The sequence below is a fragment of the Armigeres subalbatus genome, unplaced genomic scaffold (genome assembly GCF_024139115.2).
Source record: "Armigeres subalbatus isolate Guangzhou_Male unplaced genomic scaffold, GZ_Asu_2 Contig1805, whole genome shotgun sequence".
NCBI classification, from domain to species: Eukaryota; Metazoa; Arthropoda; class Insecta; order Diptera; family Culicidae; genus Armigeres; species Armigeres subalbatus.
Genome location: NW_026942623.1, coordinates 59,759 through 78,661, shown reverse-complemented (window position 1 = coordinate 78,661; position 18,903 = coordinate 59,759). Strand labels below are relative to the sequence as shown.

At 46.7% G+C, this 18,903-nt stretch overlaps 1 protein-coding gene across 1 annotated transcript; it reads left to right on the top strand.

The window, feature by feature from the left end:
• The first annotated feature begins 13,895 nt into the window (after nucleotides 1-13,895).
• Nucleotides 13,896-18,417, top strand: LOC134203350 (uncharacterized). The gene is made up of 3 exons (XM_062678222.1): nucleotides 13,896-15,475; nucleotides 15,626-16,458; nucleotides 16,571-18,417. The coding sequence occupies exons 1-3, from the start codon at nucleotides 13,896-13,898 to the stop codon at nucleotides 18,415-18,417; spliced, it is 4,260 nt and encodes a 1,419-aa protein (XP_062534206.1).
• Nucleotides 18,418-18,903: the final 486 nt, after the last annotated feature.

Sequence of the window (18,903 nt, the reverse complement as noted above, 5' to 3'; positions counted from 1 at the left end):
GGATCGGCCACACTCGGCTTACCCACACATTTTTACTAAAAAAAGACCCGCCGCCCACTTGCGAATGCTGCGGTTCTGAAGTGAACGTACGACACATCATCCTGCATTGCCGGAAGTACGAGCAAGAGCGACAAAGAAACAATATCAGCACTACCAGCCTGACCGATGCCCTGGGAAACGATGAAGAAAGTTCGACGAAGCTGCTGGCATTCCTGCACCAAACTGGGCTGTTCAGGCAACTGTAAAGAGAAAGCAACGAAGACATCGACACTACACAAAGCCTTTCCCCAGTGCCGGCTGTTGTCGGTGTTTTTTTTTTTTTTTTTTTTTTTTACTAGGGAGAATGCATTTACACACTAACGCAGTACACGTGCATTGTAGTTGCCAAACTACCACACGGAAGTGTACTGGAGTGTCGGACTCGACCATACCGGTAATACCGACTAAACTCCCTTGGGCTCCACCATCGTGTCCCCCAGGAACTACCTCGCAGTACTACTTCTGGGGGGATGGCAGTACTAAGCGTACTCGCTCATTATCGCTCACACAGGCACTCGTCCTATGCGAGACTGACTTGGGTGCTCGCACACCATTCACTCCATTTGAGTCTTACTTGGATGCTCTCCCGGGCGCTCCGCTGCCATGCCTCGAGGTGTCAATAGCGGTAACTGCCTGGGCCTACAGATATTACGCTACGACACTCCTGCCTCAGCACGACCAGATCAATCACACCACTGCCGAAGCAGACCACACGCTACCCTGCCGAAGCAGGGACACTCCCCATGCACCACATGTGCACAACTGTGGGTGTGTGGGTACAACCCACTGCTACCCTGCCGCCGAAGCAGCTTCTCCAAAGACCATTCGCTCCATGTGACCCTTTTTCGGGTTCTCACTCTAACACTCCACTGCAATGCCTCGAGGTGTCGATGGGTACCTCGACTCCTACCTCAGCATGTGCAGTCCATACTCAGACTTCTGCTGCGCTTCGAGGTGACAATAGCGGTGACGCGCTATGACACTCCTGCCTCAGCACAAGCAGATCACTCACTCCCTGCCGAAGCAGCTCACGCGCTACCCTACCGAAGTAGGGACACTCCCCATGCCAATTGGCACTCCCTGGGCTTGTGCTTTTGAAGCGGAACACAGTCGCTTTGATAGAGTCTGATTACGGGCACTTGTGGTTTTTTGGGAGGGATTTTAGCAGAGCCCACTGCTAAATCCCACCACACCCTAGGCAGTTCTCCCTGACTCGCAGACAGCTGGGGAGGGGTCGTCAAGCCCTTGGACATGGTCCATGCTGTCCCTGCTGTCCCTGCTGCACCCGGCTGTTGTCGGTGTATCTGGAAAGAATTGTGTAGTAGTTTCGACAACGTGAGTGAGAGAGAGAGAGAGGGGGGGTAGACGAGGGTAGACGAGGGCTACACCCATTGTGATCACCTAGCAATTCGCTTCAAGATCAACTATGGGGTGCAGCGTCCGAGAGAGCGTGCTTCGACAACCTGTGCGAGGGTGCCAATGCGAATCCGTGGGGTGACGCCTATAGGATCGTGATGGCCAAGACCAAAGGGGGCTCTTCACCCCCCGAACGGTCAACGGTGAACAAAGCTCCAGGCCCCGATGGAGTCCCAAACAGTGCACTCAAGGCAGCGATCATAGCGAACCCGAACATGTTCAGGCTAGCTATGCAGAGATGCCTGGATGAGTGTCGTTTCCCTGAGAGATGGAAAAGGCAAAAGTTGGCACTGCTGCTGAAGGCCGGGAAGCCTCCGGGCGACCCATCGGCGTACAGACCAATTTGCCTAATCGACACGACGGGTAAACTGCTCGAGAGGATCATCCTCAACAGGCTCACCCCGTACACAGAGGGTACGGATGGCCTGTCGAGTAACCAGTTTGGTTTTCGGAAGGGTAAGTCCACGGTGGACGCTATCAACTCAGTGCTCAAGACTGCAGAGGTAGCGATCTAAAGGAAAAGGCGAGGAATTCGATACTGTGCGTTGGTGACACTGGACGTGAAGAACGCATTCAACAGCGCAAGCTGGGATGCCATCGCGCTCTCGTTACACCGGCTTAGCCTGCCGGCGGGACTGTACCGGATCTTGGAAAGCTACTTCCAGAACCGAGTGCTGCTATACGAGACCGTTGCCGGTCAGAAAAGTGTTCCCATTACCGCAGGAGTCCCGCAAGGGTCAATCCTGGGCCCGGTACTATGGAACATGATGTATGACGGGGTTCTGAAGCTAAAGTTCCCTCCTTGTGTGAAGATCGTCGGCTTTGCTGACGATGTAACCCTAGAGGTCTACGGGGAGTCAATCCCCGAAGTAGAACTAACCGTAGAACACGCGATCAGCACTGTGGCGGACTGGATGAGTGCGAGAGGCCTTGAGCTCGCTCAACATAAGACGGAGGTGGTTATCGTCAGTAACCGTAAGTCGGCACAACATGCAGTTGTTCACATGGGAGACATCGCGATTACTTGAAAGCGGAGCCTGAAGATTCTAAGGGTCATCATAGACGACAAGGATACCTTCGGTAGCCATGTCAAATATGCGTGCAAGAAGGCTTCGACTGCTGTGGCGGCATTATCGAGGATGATGTCCAACAGCTCCAAGGTGTGCGCCAGTAGACGTAGGCTACTGGCAGGCGTTGCCGCATCTATTCTTAGGTACGGCGGCCCGCTTGATGTGTCTCAGGGTGATATCGGCCTACCGCACGGTATCGCGCGACGCATCCTGCGTGATAGCGAGTATGATGCCAGTCGGGCTGGTCATCCGGGAAGACGAGGAGTGTTTTGAGCTACGTGACACCAGAGGAGCCCGCGAGCGTACCAGGTTGACTTCGGTTGCCAGATGGCAGCGCGAGTGGGATAACTCCTCGAAAGGTAGGTTGTTAGAGATTCTTTTTGCTGGGGACTATCGTCTGCCCTAGTCGTGACCTCAGGGTCGTATAATTACAGCTCTTTGGGAGGAATTGGGGGGGATTTTAGGCGGAAATACTTCCCTGAATAATAGGCAAGGTGGAGTACTCGACTAAAAAAAATACGAAAGTATAAATAGGAGAAAATGACAAATAATGGGCTATAGCAGAGGTAATTTGATTTAACATTATATATTCAGATGATTGGTTTTATGATTTTATGATTTCCGTTACATTGTAGGGTTATAATCGTAGGGAAATAGGAATATTCTCGCATACCACATTGATGTTCTGGGTCGAGTTGGCCGATGCGGCCTGGGCACCTTGGTGCGAACCACTCATGCTTCAGCTGACCGTCTAGCAGCGTATTGAGTCCTGCGTTGCCTTTCTCGTTCGGATGGTCTGGTAAGGCACGCCGGTGCGGGAACGTTGGTCGCTTGAAACACACCATCCAGTAGGGTCCACGTGACTATTTCGACACACTTTGCTCACCTGTCGCGATTGAGGTTATTGCGACCCTTGATTCGGCCGGATCCTACACAGACGAATCGGCCTGGTCGCCGCCGGGGCGAAGGAAATAGGAACGGTGGAAGAACACGGGCTCGGTCCTCTTCCTGGTCGTCTCTGTCGTTCAGTGACCTCACGCCAACGAAATGGCTTCCGTCAGCCACCAAGCCGAAGAAAACTGCCACAAATAGACACGAGGCTAACGGGAAATCGGGCCAAAGATGGCACTCCGGAGGTGAATTACGGTTCACTCTATCGCAGTCTTTCACGCTGCTGGAACGCACTGGGAACTTCCACTCGCGGACACCAAAGTTCTTCTTTTCCGCGGCCTGGGGTCAATCCCGTGGCGGTTAGGCGGTTCCTGCACGTTTTAAAAAATAGAAAAATTACTTCGTGGAAACGCGGACTATTTCCTTTTATGATGGCGGTTCACCTAATAATCAATCCTCCAACGATGACAGCCGCTTTTTATTGGGTCTCGCGTTGGTCGTCGAACATCCACTCACCGACTGTCACGTCAGTGGTATACTGTGGCCGCCGTAACGGCGAGTGAGGATTAGGGATGTGCAAGGAAGTGGGAAGGAAATCTTTCGATCTTTATTTTTTTATGAATTTAATTCAATCAAATTAATTGTTCATTAATTCAAATTACCTGAGGTATATTTACAATATTTACAAAGCAAATGTAACCATTTTAACGGGTTACAAGGTGGACCCACCGGCTGATTCCTAACATATCAAGCTGGGTGGGGAGACCCCATGGGAAGGTTCACTTCCATCTGACACAATTCCTGTCAGGCCATGGCTGTTTCCGACAGTACCACCACAGGTTTGGGCACGCGGAGGTCCCCGTCTGCCCTGACTGCCCAGGTGTTGACGAAACTGCAGAGCACCTACTGCTCGTATGTCCTCGTTTCGACTTCGAAAGAAGAGCAATGCTAGACGTTTGCGGCCGGGACACAACTCCGGATAACCTTATCCAGAGGATGTGTCAAGCGGTGGAGAAGTGGAACGCAGTCTCGACTGCAACCACTCAGACTGCCTGCAGCTTGCAGAGAATCTGGCGCGCCGAGCAACAATCGACAAGCATGACTAACTTGTGATTGGTTAGTTAGAGCGAAAGTGCCAAACGCAGAGAAGTGTGTGAATGGTCTGCCCATGCAGAGGTAATGGCGCAGCGGGTGGCAACCGAGATCGTCACCTCGAAGCATGGCAGAAGTGTGAATGAATAGGTGTATGTATGGACTGCACACGCCGCGCTGGGAGTAGCGCAGGAATGTTTGTTCCTACGACTACTGATACCCCGCGGCGTGGCAGAGGAGTGTGGGTGAGCATCCAAGTCAGTCTCACATGGTACGAAAGGAATGAGTTGAGTCGAGTTGAGCTAGTCTCATATGGCATGAACGAGGTGAGTCAGACTCACATGGGATGTCAGAAGTGGGAAGCTAAGCGAAACGTCCCACAAGGGATGCCAGAGGGAGTGTTAGGTCGAATGATTCGAGTAGTATGTGTCAGCGCGAACTGAATGAAAGAGGTGAGCAGTCTCACATGGTACGATAAAGGTGGGCATACAAGTTAGTCCCACATGTCATGAGAAGGGTGGGCACAAAAGTCAGACCCGCACGGCATGATAGAGGTGAGCACACAAGTCAGACTCATAGGAGCGTTAGCGTGAGTGCAAGCATGGAGTGCATGAGCGTGAATCAAGGGTTTGGGTGGGCATACAAGTTAGACCCACATGGCATGAGAAGGGTGGGCACACAAGTCAGACCCACACGGCATGACAGAGGTGCAACAGAGTATGTAGGGTGTGTTTGAGGGTGCGATAGAGCGAGCACCCCAGTCAGACTCGCATGGGACGGGTGCCTGTGTGAGCGAGAATGAGCGAGTACGTTTAGTACTGCCATCCCCCAGAAGTAGTACTGGGAGGTAGTTCCTGGGGGAAACGATGGTGGAGCCCAAGGGAGTTTAGTCGGTATTACCGGTATGGTCGAGTCCGACACTCCAGTACACTTCCGTGTGGTAGTTTGGCAACTACAATGTACGTGTACTGGGTTAGTGTGTAAATGCATTCTCCCTTGTAAAAAAAAAAGACTCCCTCCCCCCTTATAACCTATGATGACAGACGTCATTATTGATCGACCTTATTATTGTATGAACCCTGATTTTGAACGATTGTCGATATCTGGTGGTCAATACCCGGAAAATAGGCAACACGGAACGGAATCGGAGGATTGAAATAACCGCCTACAGGAAGATTGCTTCTTTCACTCATTTGAAAATGCACAATATTTAGTCAATTGCATGTTGTTCGCTGAAGCCAGTGACAACATTCTTTTTCGTTGATTTATCGAGCGACGTTCCCGTTTCACCTTGTTTTTCCTCGTTTCTCGAAGGGGATGGGTCGTTTTATTGAAACTTGTTATTTATAATCAATTTTTATGCCTGGGAATAAATTGACAATTAACATAGTAATTACGTAAAACGGCTGGCCGTTCTCATATAAATTTCCTCCAGCTGAGCAATGAATAATGGCGATAGTGGCTGGCTCATCGGTGATATGATGGAAAAAGGCAGCCTTGTGGAGGGACTCGAATCCGCGCGTCCTGCATTCATTTGAATACCCGCTCCTGCCCTCCTCATATTTGCCCGATATCGAAATCGAACACCGGGGAACTGGCGTATGCAAACAAGGTACCGCATTGTTTGAACAAATTACCGGCCGCCCGATGCGACGCGAGGAAGGAGATAATAGGAAGGCCAAATTGGCCAAACTGGCGAGACCACGAACCTGTGGCTGCATAAATAAATAAATGAATTGCACTGTAGGCCACTCGCAGGATCCCCGAAACCAACCAGCCTTGCAACAACGTGTAGAGTTCCAAATTACATATCGTTGGCCGTTCGTTCGTTCGTCGTCGGTTACTCCGAGAGGCAGGGCGCTGTCCTTTTCTGCATGGCTTCACCCTTGAGTGCAACCAGCGGACAGGGGAACAAAGCGGAAAAATTGATAGGACCACCCCTTTAATGAACCTCTAATTATAGTCCCCGTTCGGTAACGAGTGGCACCCCGGATTTGGCGGACTTTGCGCGCGATTGTTACACTGACTGTGACTGCAGTGTTTAGAGCTCACGATCGAACGTAGGGCGGTGGGAAGTGCTGATAGAGAGTGCTTTTGGTTCTGTTTTGGGAAGAATTGCTGCTCCTGGGAAGTTATCGGGTCTTCGTGCCGGCAGAGTACCGTGATTCGGGATAATTTATCGCCTATTGAAGGCCAATTTCGATGCTCGGATCAGTTGTTTGAGGTCACTGGCCAATTGTGCAACTTCTCATTCCGAATTAGCATAGGAAAAATTCTGTTAAGTTATTTAAATGGTAAAGTCCCAAGTATTGTTTACTTTGTTTTTGTAAAACGCGATTTTCTTGCGCAATATTTGAACCAACCTAAAAAAAAGTTTAGTGTATTTTGAACTAATTATCGTGGAGAAGGATACGGTATATAAAAAGTTGTCAAAGTTCAACAAGACCGTGGTATTAGTGAAACGTAAAAGTTGGGCCCTTTGCGTACTATTTTGTAAACATGCTTCGAAAGTTTTTCCCACCCTAACGGGGCCACCTATCTTGTTACAATCACATAAATCTTACCCCACTTGACGCGCGGAAAACTATTTGGTAAAAGTGGACAATCTTCTTCGCGTAACGAAATGCACTCAACAGCGGACCTTGCACCATAACTTCGCATCGAATCGACCTGCACCACACCGCGAAGCGGCGATGATTTATCGGCGGACAAATTCAGGGGCGGACCGGGCCACGCTCGAAAGCCCCTCGAGGGGAAGTGATTGTTTTCGCGCAACCGCAGCTGGGAACACACCCCCGAGTACTGCCCTCCTGTTGTATTCTTTCACGTTCGCCTCGGAACGTAATGAATTTAAGGCGCTGAAAAGAGTCAATATCGATCGTATCATCACCGTCATAATAACTGTTATTGGGGCGAACCCCTCCGATCGAGCAAAGGGGCCCAATTGGGCCCGAGACGGATGGACCACCGGGCTAGCAGAGCAGTGCCGGAGCGCACGAAATATTACTCTCGAAAGCGTGATGATAGCTGTGCGTCTTGGGGAACCGTTTTGCCGGAGAATGCCTACATAGTTGATCGAGAAATTTATTGCCCCGGAATTATCCTGCGCGCGGGAATGGATTTTCAATTGCGCCCATCAGGGATTATAACCTCCTCCGATTGTGGGGGCTTGATAAGCCGGGTCAATTGAATCTCCGAGATGAGCGGCTCGGGGAAGGAATGGTGCAGCGATTTCCAACTGAGCTTGAATTTGGAAGACTTATTGAGGTTATTCAACTTATGTTTGGATCGGTCTAACACTGCATTCGAACTGCGAAGCTTTGTACAAACGACCAGCAAAAGAAATATTATTTTGCCCAATATTGTGATACGAAATGTGAAATATTATCAATTTAGAACTCCAACATTTTTTTAGGCCAAATGATTTAAGGAATGGTGAAACGAATATTTTTCAGAGTGAATTGCAAACGATCCGTTGAGCAAAATATGTTTACGACGAATTCTTTTCAGTAGGGTGCTCGTTGATTTAGTTGACACAAAATGCCCTCTTTTATACGATAGACGATTCGATACAATCGGTATGACCATAACTTTGTCAGTTGCCATCCGATTTGGACGATTCCGTTTGCTATGGATTCTTGATTTAGAAATTCGTCCTCTATCCGTATAGAACCGATCCGGATACGCTAGACCATGTCTCAAAAATAGATAAGTTCAAGACAAAATTTTCAAAACGACTTATCTGCTTTTGTAAACAAAGATTCAAACGACGATTTGACGAATCTGATAGCTCTCCCACGCAATCCTTCACCTATCTATTGATGGTGTTGGTTTGCGTGGGAGAGCTATCAGATTCGTCAAATCGTCTTTTGAATCTTTGTTTACAAAAGCAGATAAGTCGTTTTGAAAATTTTGTCTTGAGTTGATGCTATAGAATCCAAATGATGATTTCTTGTATCCTTTGTTACAATTTTTTTAGCAAACTCGAGGATTATGACTTCACAACGTATTAGGACCACCTGATCATTTGGTCTCGAAACGGACACGAAAGTGGCCACAAATGCATTTAGGAGAAACCCTGGCAATATGGGAATCAACATTCTTGTAATTGTTTCGGATGCATGTTTTTCAAATAGTTGAAACCGTAGGATGGATGACAATCGGAACAATCATCTTGGAACAGGTTTCCGTGGAGCCTAAAGTGGCCACAAACTCATTTAGGAGAGGCCCTGGCATCAAAATTCTTGGAATTGTTTAGGAAACATATTTTCCAAGAAGGTGGGATCGGTGCTAGGTCATTAGGCCGAATGGTGAATAGTGAGAAGTGGAAAGAAAAAAGTGAAAAATGAAATGGAAGAAATGAGAAGAGAGGATTATATAACATTTCGCCGAAAACTATTTCGCGGAAATTATTTTCGCGGACGAACATTTCGCGGAATAACATTTGGCGGTTTGTAACTTTTCGCGGTACGACATTTTGCGGTTTGTACCATTTTGCGGAATATTATTAATAATAGCCTTATGTTCATTCGACACTTCCACAATTATTACCTGCGAAGTTTCACACGACATTAATCCGTTAAAACTTAGATACTTAGAAAGCCGACTTTTTTTTCGATAGTAGTTTTCAAAATTTCAATTGCCCCTTACAAATATTTTATAATATCTGGCAGATGGGCCAGATTAGAGGCCTGAATGAAAGAAACGCGGATAGCTATGTACCGCCAATCGTACCGTCAAAAACAGCAGCCAATCGAGCAGGAAACCTGTCAAGCAGTCAATATAATGGCTCAAATATTGAAAACGGCTCGATTTTATGCCATTTTTAAATTAACAAATTTGAATGCATTTTACATTAGTTTGCAATAATAGATGCAATTCATTTATTGATTATGAAATAAAAATGTATTGATATTGGATAATATTGTTATGTTATGTGTACACATTAAATAGCAGGTTATGAGATATTATCTATATAAACCATTTCGTTCTTCAATGTGTTGTTCTTTGATGAAAAAGAGTCAGGCAGAGTCATATTTTCTATCCGCGTTTCTCTTATCCAGGCCTCTAGGCCAGATATAATGAAGGGAAAGGGAGTATTTAAATATGGCATTACATCCTCCCTTCGCCTTGTACCGGACAGACTCTACCATTACCCTTTTCTTCGCCTTATACCGGGAAGAGTTCTTTTATAGAAGGTTTTATCAACTCCTTTTGCCTTTTACCTGGCAGACGCATCCATACAAATAAGGCATTACCGACTTCTTTCGCCTTATATCGCACAGGTGCGTTCATCTAAAGAAGGCATTACTCATACCTTCACCTTATATCAGGCAGACGCGATATTTTAAAGAAGACATTATCAATTCCTTTCGCCTTATACCGGTCAGATGCATTCATTTAAAGAAGGCGTTTTTCCTCCCTTCGCCTTACATCGGGCAGATGACTTCTTTTAAAGAAGGCATAATCAACTCCTGTCGTCTTATACCGGGCAGATAGATCCATTTCAAGGAGGCATTACCTCTCCCTTCGCCTTCTACCAAGAAGACGCGTTCTTTCAAAGAAGACATTATCAGCTCTGAAACTTGCCAGCTCAGGGTTTGGAATCTACAGGGTCGTTATTACTACACACTTAAAATAAATCGCCGAATTTGGTAAAATTTTACCGAAATCTCAACAGCAGAATTGTTCGGTAAATAATTTAACTGCTTTTCGGTGAGTTTGACAGTTGAACAATGGAAAAAAATACAAAAATCTGTAAATTAGTTTACCGAACAGTTCTGCTGTTGAGATTTCGGTAAAATTTACCGAATACTGTGAAATGAGTTAAGTGTGTATGATTTTGAGCATAAACATCGCCACTTGTCGGCAGGGGGTACACATACTCGGCAGGAACAGTACTTACATTTGACACTGGTTGATTATGAATAGGGCTATGGAACAACGATGAAACCTAGAAAGGGGGGGGGGGTCTAAATGCAAAGTCTGATTCACTTGCGAATCACAAGGACGTCGAGGATTGACGATTCCTTTCGAACCCGGGAAGAACAGACAAAAGTGGAACTAGTGGAAATATTATTAACCGGGGTTTCCTCTGACTGAACATACGAGGCTAATATTCAAATTAACAATACCGGTTTATTTGGTAACATCGTCACATGAGAGGGGGTACTTGCGGTTTAGCTGCTGTTTGGTGGTCTGGTTGGCCAGATGGTGGCCACGGAGGTCGACGAGCGGTTGATCAGGCCGCCCATCGGAATGCGTTGTGGTTCTTCATGGCGTCTTGGCACACTGGCTTTTTTCCTGGAGGATTAGATGGAAGATGGCGTCGTTATTAAACTGACTCTGGCCGGCAGATGGTCGGATAAAGATGGTGTTGTCGCTGACACCGAACGAGGGCCTGGATTGGACGTTCACTCAGGCTTCTTCTTGCTGGGTCTGGTTTACTGCGCGTCTGGAAGTTCCGGAGATACTTTCCTGACAAAGAAAGGCCACAAACAAAAGAAAAAGGCCCGCTGGACCTAACCACAACACATTAGACCCCTTGTGACGTCCTCTCACTTAGCTCCTAACTTTTTCACATTTAAACAAATCATTTACCTTTTTCTTATTGGTATTTCTGTTTGTTTTGTTTGTTCACTTGCTTTTTCTTGGGTTTTAATTAGTTTTCTACAACAATTTACTAACATTAGTTTTATTAGTAATTATTAACTTTTACAATAACTAACCGTACTAACATTCACCGTACTACACTTTGGTGATAGTTTTCTTTGAATACGTACTAACTTGTCCGTACTAAATCTGTTCTAACAAAGAAAACAATTAACAATTAATAACACTTCTTCTAAAACGAGGTATTAACAAACTAACCTCAAATTAAATAACGATTACACACGCGCGCACTACTATTACGTACAAGAATCCACAGAAAAAAGAGAACATTTACATTCGACATCCCATCTTTTATAGTTTTCTACACGGTTAGAAAAAAGTACCTAATTTTAGGTACTTTTTTTCTCTTGCATCTCCCTCCCTCTTCCTTTTGTTGACATAAAATGAAGAGCAAAACCACTCAACAAGGGCATTAAAGTGTGGGAACCCAACGTTGAGTAATCTCATGTTTACAAAAGTTGAGTAAAATTTACCTAACTTTTGGATAGTTTCTATTTAAAATTAAGTATATTTTACTTAATATTAAGTGAATTTTACTTAATTTCGGGAAAAAATAACTTAATCCCACACTGAACCCCCGATTTGAGTGAAAAGTACCTAATAATAGGTACTTTTTTCTAACCGTGTAGGTATAAACATTGAACAATTACAATGTTCAATTTTTATGTTTAATTTTATTGTTCCGCACCCTATTGCATGATTTCACCCGCGCTCCATCTGCATGTCATTCAAAATGAGCGGGGTAATGCTTTGCTCCGTTGCTCAAACTGGTCGATTATGCGTGGCCACTCACAACTGACAGTATTGACATTTATACGCTCAATCACACCACCCATGTCATTGATGAAACGATGCTCATAGTTGAATAATTTTTGTGTATTGGGTCGGAATAAGGTACCAGTCAAAACGATTAATGCAAGAGATGGCGTTTTTTCAATGGTAGTAAAATCGAAATTTCATCACTATTAGCCTACTAATTAGTGCAAGCTAAGTGCAGGAGATAATCTTTTCACCTCATACTTCATTCCTTATCACTACTTTCTTCTAAAACACCACCATTTTCCATAAATTTGCGAAATACTTGATTTTCCCATACATTTTATCGATTTCCAACTACCATTCTTCCATGAGCTCATGGTGAAAAATGTGAAAATCTCAGAACATAGAGCAGCAGGCTTAACACCACAGATAGAAACGCCGGTATCGCCACTCAGTGACGAGTACTGTAAACATGGTGCACGAAAGGTTGTTGTCTACACTTTTTACTGCTGCTGCACCCTGGAAGTAAATGTCATCGAAGTAAACAGTCGGTCCCTCATTGGGATAATGAATTCGGGAAAATGGAACTTGTGGTGGAGCTACAAGTAGGATTTGTAACCGACGGTTACAGCTCCTTCCGATTTATGCCGGGCAGATGCATCCATTCAAAGAAGGCGTTACTCCTCCCTTCGCCTTATACCGGGCAGACGGTTCTTTTCCTTTCGCCTTATACCTTCAACTCCTTTCGCCTTATACCGAGCAGAAGCATCCATTTTAAGAAGGCGTTACTCCTCCCAAACAAGTTTTTTTTTAAAGATGGCATTATCAACTCCTGTCGTCAGCAGGCATTACCTCTCCCTTCGCTTTATACCGAGTGTCGTGTCCGGAGGTGTGGCGTCCACTGGACGATACGCACCTACCATATGAACACCGTGCTGTATCAACGTCGACTCATTCGATATACGATGACGTCCACGTCATGCGGATGGAATGACATATAGAGATTACCTTTGCACCTCGAATTGTAGTGGAAACAAAGAAGCGTGAATGCTGAATCGTATGAATTATCCTGAAAAATAGAAATTTGGCCCTATCATAATTATCTTTATTAGTTTGATTAGTAGTTAGAAGGTTTAACAGTTTGTTCCTCGCAAGTGTAGAGTGGTAAATAGAATCAATGGTTGTGCTAACTCACTGAAATCTAAATGTAAACTCTCCCAGCAGATTGCACATTCCAGGCCGTTATTCATACAGTCTCCTAAGATTGCATTTATAAAATTTATTATTCTAAGGTAAGCAGTATACATTTAAAGCGAATTTCTTCTAAATCGAAGACCGAAGAGAACTAAATTTGCTGTAACATTCGTTTAGAAACCAACCCCTATTTGAAAGGAGTACCGCGTAGGTTACTGCAGTGAAACGAGTATAGGAGGCACTAAACGTAAGAGTGATACTAAAGCGGGAACTTATATGAAACTCTAATAATTTCTATTAATACACACAGGAAATTTTAACTACCTGGAAATCATCGGTAGTTCATTGTTTCGGAAGATGCTCCCTCCAGTCGGCACAGCCTGCATATTAAAATTTCGTTTACCGCGGCAGGCGATGTCGGAACCAGGTATGGATGCTGGCAGTAGAACCAAATGTACCTCAGGTAGGCGGCAAACATCTCCTTCCAATTCAAAGTCAGGCAATAGAGAACCCCTAAAGACCCGTCTAGACAACCCCCAAGTAATGACCCAAAAGGCGCTATTTTCGCGAGTTCGACCCCCAATTCGTTAAATCCCCCAACGCGGCGTGTAAGACCACACAGGTGGCTCGAGGTAGTTGCAAGTTGTGCGATAAACCGGACGACGACCAAATGGTGCAGTGCGATACATGTGATGTGTGGCACCATTTCGTGTGCGTGGGAGTTTCCGAGTATATTCAGGGCTGCAGTTGGATCTGCTTGGAATGCGCTACTGCGGAAGCAACCAAGGCAACGAAATCCAGAAGGAAAACCTCCACACAGAAACTGGCGGTGTCGTTACGGAAGAGGACAACTCGAGAAACAACTACAAAGGGTACGAAGAGTACGAAAATGATTCCTACGACGGCGACGACGGGCGAAAACATGATGTTTGTGATACGGCGGCGAATTGCGAGGATGCAGTTGCAGCTGCTAGACGGAGCGGAGATGATGCACAGGTAGCAGCGAAAGCAAGGGTGAGCAAAGCTGGTTCATTAATATCAGCAGCATCACGGAAATCAGTCAAGGCGCGTTTGGATGTGGAACTTCAACAGATCGAGGCTGAAGAGACACTGATGCAAGAAGAGATGCGGCGCAAGCGGGAACTAGCTGAAAAGAAGTTCGCTGTTCTAAAGGAGATGGCCGATTTGGAAGGCAGTGGCGAATCAGTCATTGATCAGCATAATGGTCATCACAAGGTGGAACAGTGGTTGAACCATCGCAGCGAAACCAATGTGAAAGATAAGCGTTCGTCATTCAAGAAAACCAGCATGGAAAACTCCGGAAGTGAAGTGGAAACAGAAGACTCAAGCGAAGAAGAAACGTCTGGTACCGGGACAAAGGATGAAGAAGAACTTTCATCCATCGGTGGTACCAATTGCTACGGCAGTGAAGAAGCACAACCCTATGGCGAACGAGCAGGGCGAAGACACCAAAGAGCGAAGAGTGAAACAGCCAAGAAAGTTGAACTATGTGGTAGTAGACGACCAGTTACAGACCGGCAACACTCCCTGAGAAGCAGCAAAAGACTCTCGAAGGATGAGCTTGCAGCACGACAGGTTGTACCTCGTGAGCTGCCCAAGTTCAGCGGTAATCCGGAGGAATGGCCAATGTTCTTGTCCACGTATGAAGATACAACGGCTATGTGTGGGTACACGGAAGCGGAGAACATGATCCGTTTGAGGAACTGTCTGAAGGGAGATGCATTTAACGCTGTTCGAAGTTTCTTGATGCGGCCTGAAACTTTAGGCAGAGCAATCAATGCACTGAAACTACGCTTTGGTAGACCGAAAACCATAATTGAATACCTGAAGGAGAAGATTATCTCGATGCCGATGGACAAGCTGGTCGATTATGCTCTGGAGGTCCAGAATCTCTGTGCCACGGTAAAAGCTTGCGGTGGAAAGGAGTATATGTGTGATACGACACTCCTAAAAGAATTTGTCCAGAAACTGCCACCTCAAATAAAGCTGGATTGGGCGCGGTACAAGAGAAACTTCCCAGAGGTAAAGTTGTCCACGTTCAGCCAGTGGATATACAGCTTGGCGGAAGATGTCACCGTTGTTTTCGAGCCTCAGTGCCGCGGAGGCAAGAATCAGGAGATAAAAGGAAACCGAAAGGAGAAGTATGTGAACACTCACGCAGAAGTTCTTTCCAAGGATAGGACTCAGACTGTATACCCAACCCAAGCAAGATCGACGGTGGCCGGAGTGAGCGGAGGAAGCAAAGCATGTCCCGCGTGCAAAGAAGATTGCAAATATCTTGGAAAGTGCAAGCGATTTCTTGAGCTTTCGTACGAAGCAAGGTGGGCGACAATACGTGGATTTAACTTCTGCCGCAAATGTCTTCGGCAGCATAAAGGTGGCTGCAATTCTGGAGAGTGTGGGAAGAACGGATGCACCTTCAAGCATCACGTCTTGCTCCTCAAGGACTAACTAGCACAAACGCCACCAAGCGGTGCCAATAGAAGCGGCCCTTCGAGGCAGAACGAGGAACGCAACGTCAATACACATCAAACCGGTACGGGCTCGCTTCGCTACTTGCCAGTGACGTTGTTTGGAAACGGAATACAGCTAAAATGTCACGCTTTCCTGGACGATGGATCCGAACTGACTCTCATCGACCAGCAACTAGCCGAGGAGCTGAGGCTGTCCGGAACCATTCATCCGCTCTGTCTGAAATGGACGGGTGGTACTCATCGCTACGAATCCGATTCACAGAGTGTCGAGCTTGTGGTCGCCGGAAGAGGAGGAAAGCGGCTGTTACTGCAAGATGTGAGAACGGTGGAAGAGCTGCAATTACCCTTCCAGTCTTTGGATATGACTCAACTCACTAAACAGCATCGATACCTGCAGGGACTTCCTGTGGAATCATACACGAACGTTCGTCCACGGATACTGATTGGATTGAGGCACGCTAATGTTATGCTGGTGCGGAAAAGTCGTGAGGGCAAGATTGGCGACCCAATTGCTGTAAAAACCAATCTCGGATGGTCGGTGTACGGTGGCTGGGCAACGAAAAATTCCTCGAGTACTAGTCACACCTATCACATTTGTACGTGTAGCGAAGAAAGCATGACGCACTTAAACCAGACGGTCAAAGACTACTTTGCTATCGACAGTCTGGTAGTCAAGCCCAACCAGCTTGAACGACTATCTAAGGATGACGAGCGAGCAATGTTTTTGATGGAATCTCGGACACACTTCAATGGAGAGCGGTACGAAACTGGCCTTTATGGCGCTCTGATAGAATTCGGCTACCGGATAACAAGGCAGTCGCAATCCGTCGGTGGAAATGCCTGGAGAAACGCATGGCGAAGGATACGGAACTGGCGAACGTTTTGAACGAGAAAATCGCGGAATACATTTCGAAAACTACATTCGCGAACTAACGCCAAAAGAACTGTCGGAGAAGCGTGAGCGAGTGTGGTATCTACCGATTTTCCCGGTATACAACCCGAATAAACCTGGAAAGGTACGTATCGTTTGGGATGCCGCCGCCACAGCTTACGGAACATCACTGAATTCGGCACTCCTTACTGGTCCCGACCAGTTGACGTCGTTAGTTGGAATTCTGTATCAGTTTCGTGAGCATCGAGTAGGCGTGTGTGCTGACATCCGGGAGATGTTCCACCAGGTACGGATAGTTCCGGAAGATCAGCACTGTCAGCGGTTTCTGTGGCGCAGTATCGTGGAACATGGTGAACCTAGGACTTATGTCATGCAGGTAATGACCTTTGGGGCGAGCTGTTCTCCTGCTATAGCCCAGTTCGTGAAGAACAGCAACGCAGACAGATACGTAGACGAATATCCGGAAGCAGTAGCGGTGATCAAGAAACGACACTATGTGGACGACATGGTTTTGAGCGCCGAAACGGAGGAAGAAATCGTCGAGCTATCCCAATCGGTACGTTATATCCACATGCAGGGTGGATTTGAAATCCGCAACTGGGTCTCCAACTCATCGCTGGTGCTGTCAAAAATGAATGCAGAGCAGTCAACAGAAAAGGATTTGAATATAACTTCCGAGTTAGCGAGCCAGAAAATCCTCGGTATGTGGTGGGATACGCAGGATGATGTGTTCAAGTACAAGATCGGATGGACGAGATTTGATTCAGCGCTTCTCGATGGAAGTCGTTGTCCCACCAAACGGGAGATCCTTAGGACACTGATGACCATCTACGATCCTGTAGGGCTGATTGATCACTATTTGGTTCTACTGAAAATCCTGCTTCAGGAGGTGTGGCGTACTGGGATTGATTGGGATGAAACTATCCCTGAAAATCTGTTCGAGAGGTGGCGTACGTGGATTCGTCTTCTCCCGGAATTGGAGAAACTACGGATCCCAAGGTGTTACCGGCAAGTTATATTGTCGATAGAAGAGGCTGCAGTAGATATGCACGTCTTCATTGATGCCAGCGAAAGTGCTATGTCAGCCGTTGTGTTTCTGCGATTTACGAAAGGTGACCAGCTGGAATGTTCTCTGGTTGCGGCTAAGACTCGAGTAGCACCGATGAAATACACCTCAATCCCACGGTTAGAGCTGCAAGCCGCAGTTCTGGGGTGTCGATTGGCTACCAATGTAACACGAAGCCTAACGATGAACATCTGTAAGCGTACATTTTGGACAGACTCTCGAAATGTGCTCTGTTGGCTGCGTGCCGACCACAAGCGATACAGTGCTTTCGTCGGATCAAGAATCAGCGAAATATTGGAATCGACAGACATCCACGATTGGAGATGGGTTCCGACTCGATCTAATGTCGCTGATGATGGGACCAGATGGCGAGATCGACCTGATCTATCGTCGGAGAGCAGGTGGTTCAAGGGTCCAGAGTTTTTGATGCAAGCAACAGAGAAGTGGCCCAGCCTTCCAGTAAAGATCTCTACCGAGGAAGAGATGAGACCCAGCGTATTGTTCCACATCAGTGCTTCCGAATCGGTAATCGATGTCAGCAGGTTTTCAAGTTGGCGACGACTATTGATAGTGACCGGATACGTGCTTCGTTTCTGCACGAACATTCAACGAAGCTGTAGGAAAGTTCCCTTAATTTCTGGACCACTTATGCGGAAGAGCTTCGCAGTGCGGAAGCACACCATTATCGGCAAGCCCAACGTGACACATACCATGACGAGATTGCAGTATTGGTGGCTAAAGAACAAACGGGAAACAAATTCCAAAGGCAAGTCCGCTCTACAAGCTGAGCCCATTCGCGGACGACTCAGGAGTATTGCGGATGAAGGGTAGAACTGGCGTGTGTGCGTATCTTCACAGCGACGCGAAGAATCCTGTTATTCTACCACCTAAGCATCCAGTAACATCGCTACTCTTGGCACACTATCACGAAAAGTACCTCCACCGCAACTACGACATCGCAGTTAACGAGGTTCGCCAAAAATATAGCATTTTTCGCTTGAGACAAACACTTGCCACGATCCGTAGAAACTGTCAGTGGTGCAAAAATCGCGACGCTGTCCCTCAACCGCCGGAGATGGCCGATCTTCCAGTGGCCAGACTATCCGCACACACGAGGCCGTTCGCACATGTGGGGGTCGATTATTTTGGTCCAATAGAGGTAATTGTGGGTCGAAGGGTCGAGAAAAGGTGGGGGGTTCTACTGACATGTTTGACAATAAGGGCCGTCCACATCGAGGTAGCTCATTCCTTAACGACAAGTTCCTGTATAATGGCGTTGAGGAACTTCATCGCACGAAGAGGTACGCCCGTTAGTTT

Bases quoted from the DNA above. Each gene is read 5' to 3' on its own strand.
- LOC134203350 (XM_062678222.1), top strand. From the start codon at position 13,896: ATGCGCTACTGCGGAAGCAACCAAGGCAACGAAATCCAGAAGGAAAAC. The intron at 15,476-15,625 runs GTGGGCGACAAT...AACGCCACCAAG, and splicing joins GAGCTTTCGTACGAAGCAAG to CGGTGCCAATAGAAGCGGCC. The intron at 16,459-16,570 runs GTGGAAATGCCT...TAACGCCAAAAG, and splicing joins AAGGCAGTCGCAATCCGTCG to AACTGTCGGAGAAGCGTGAG.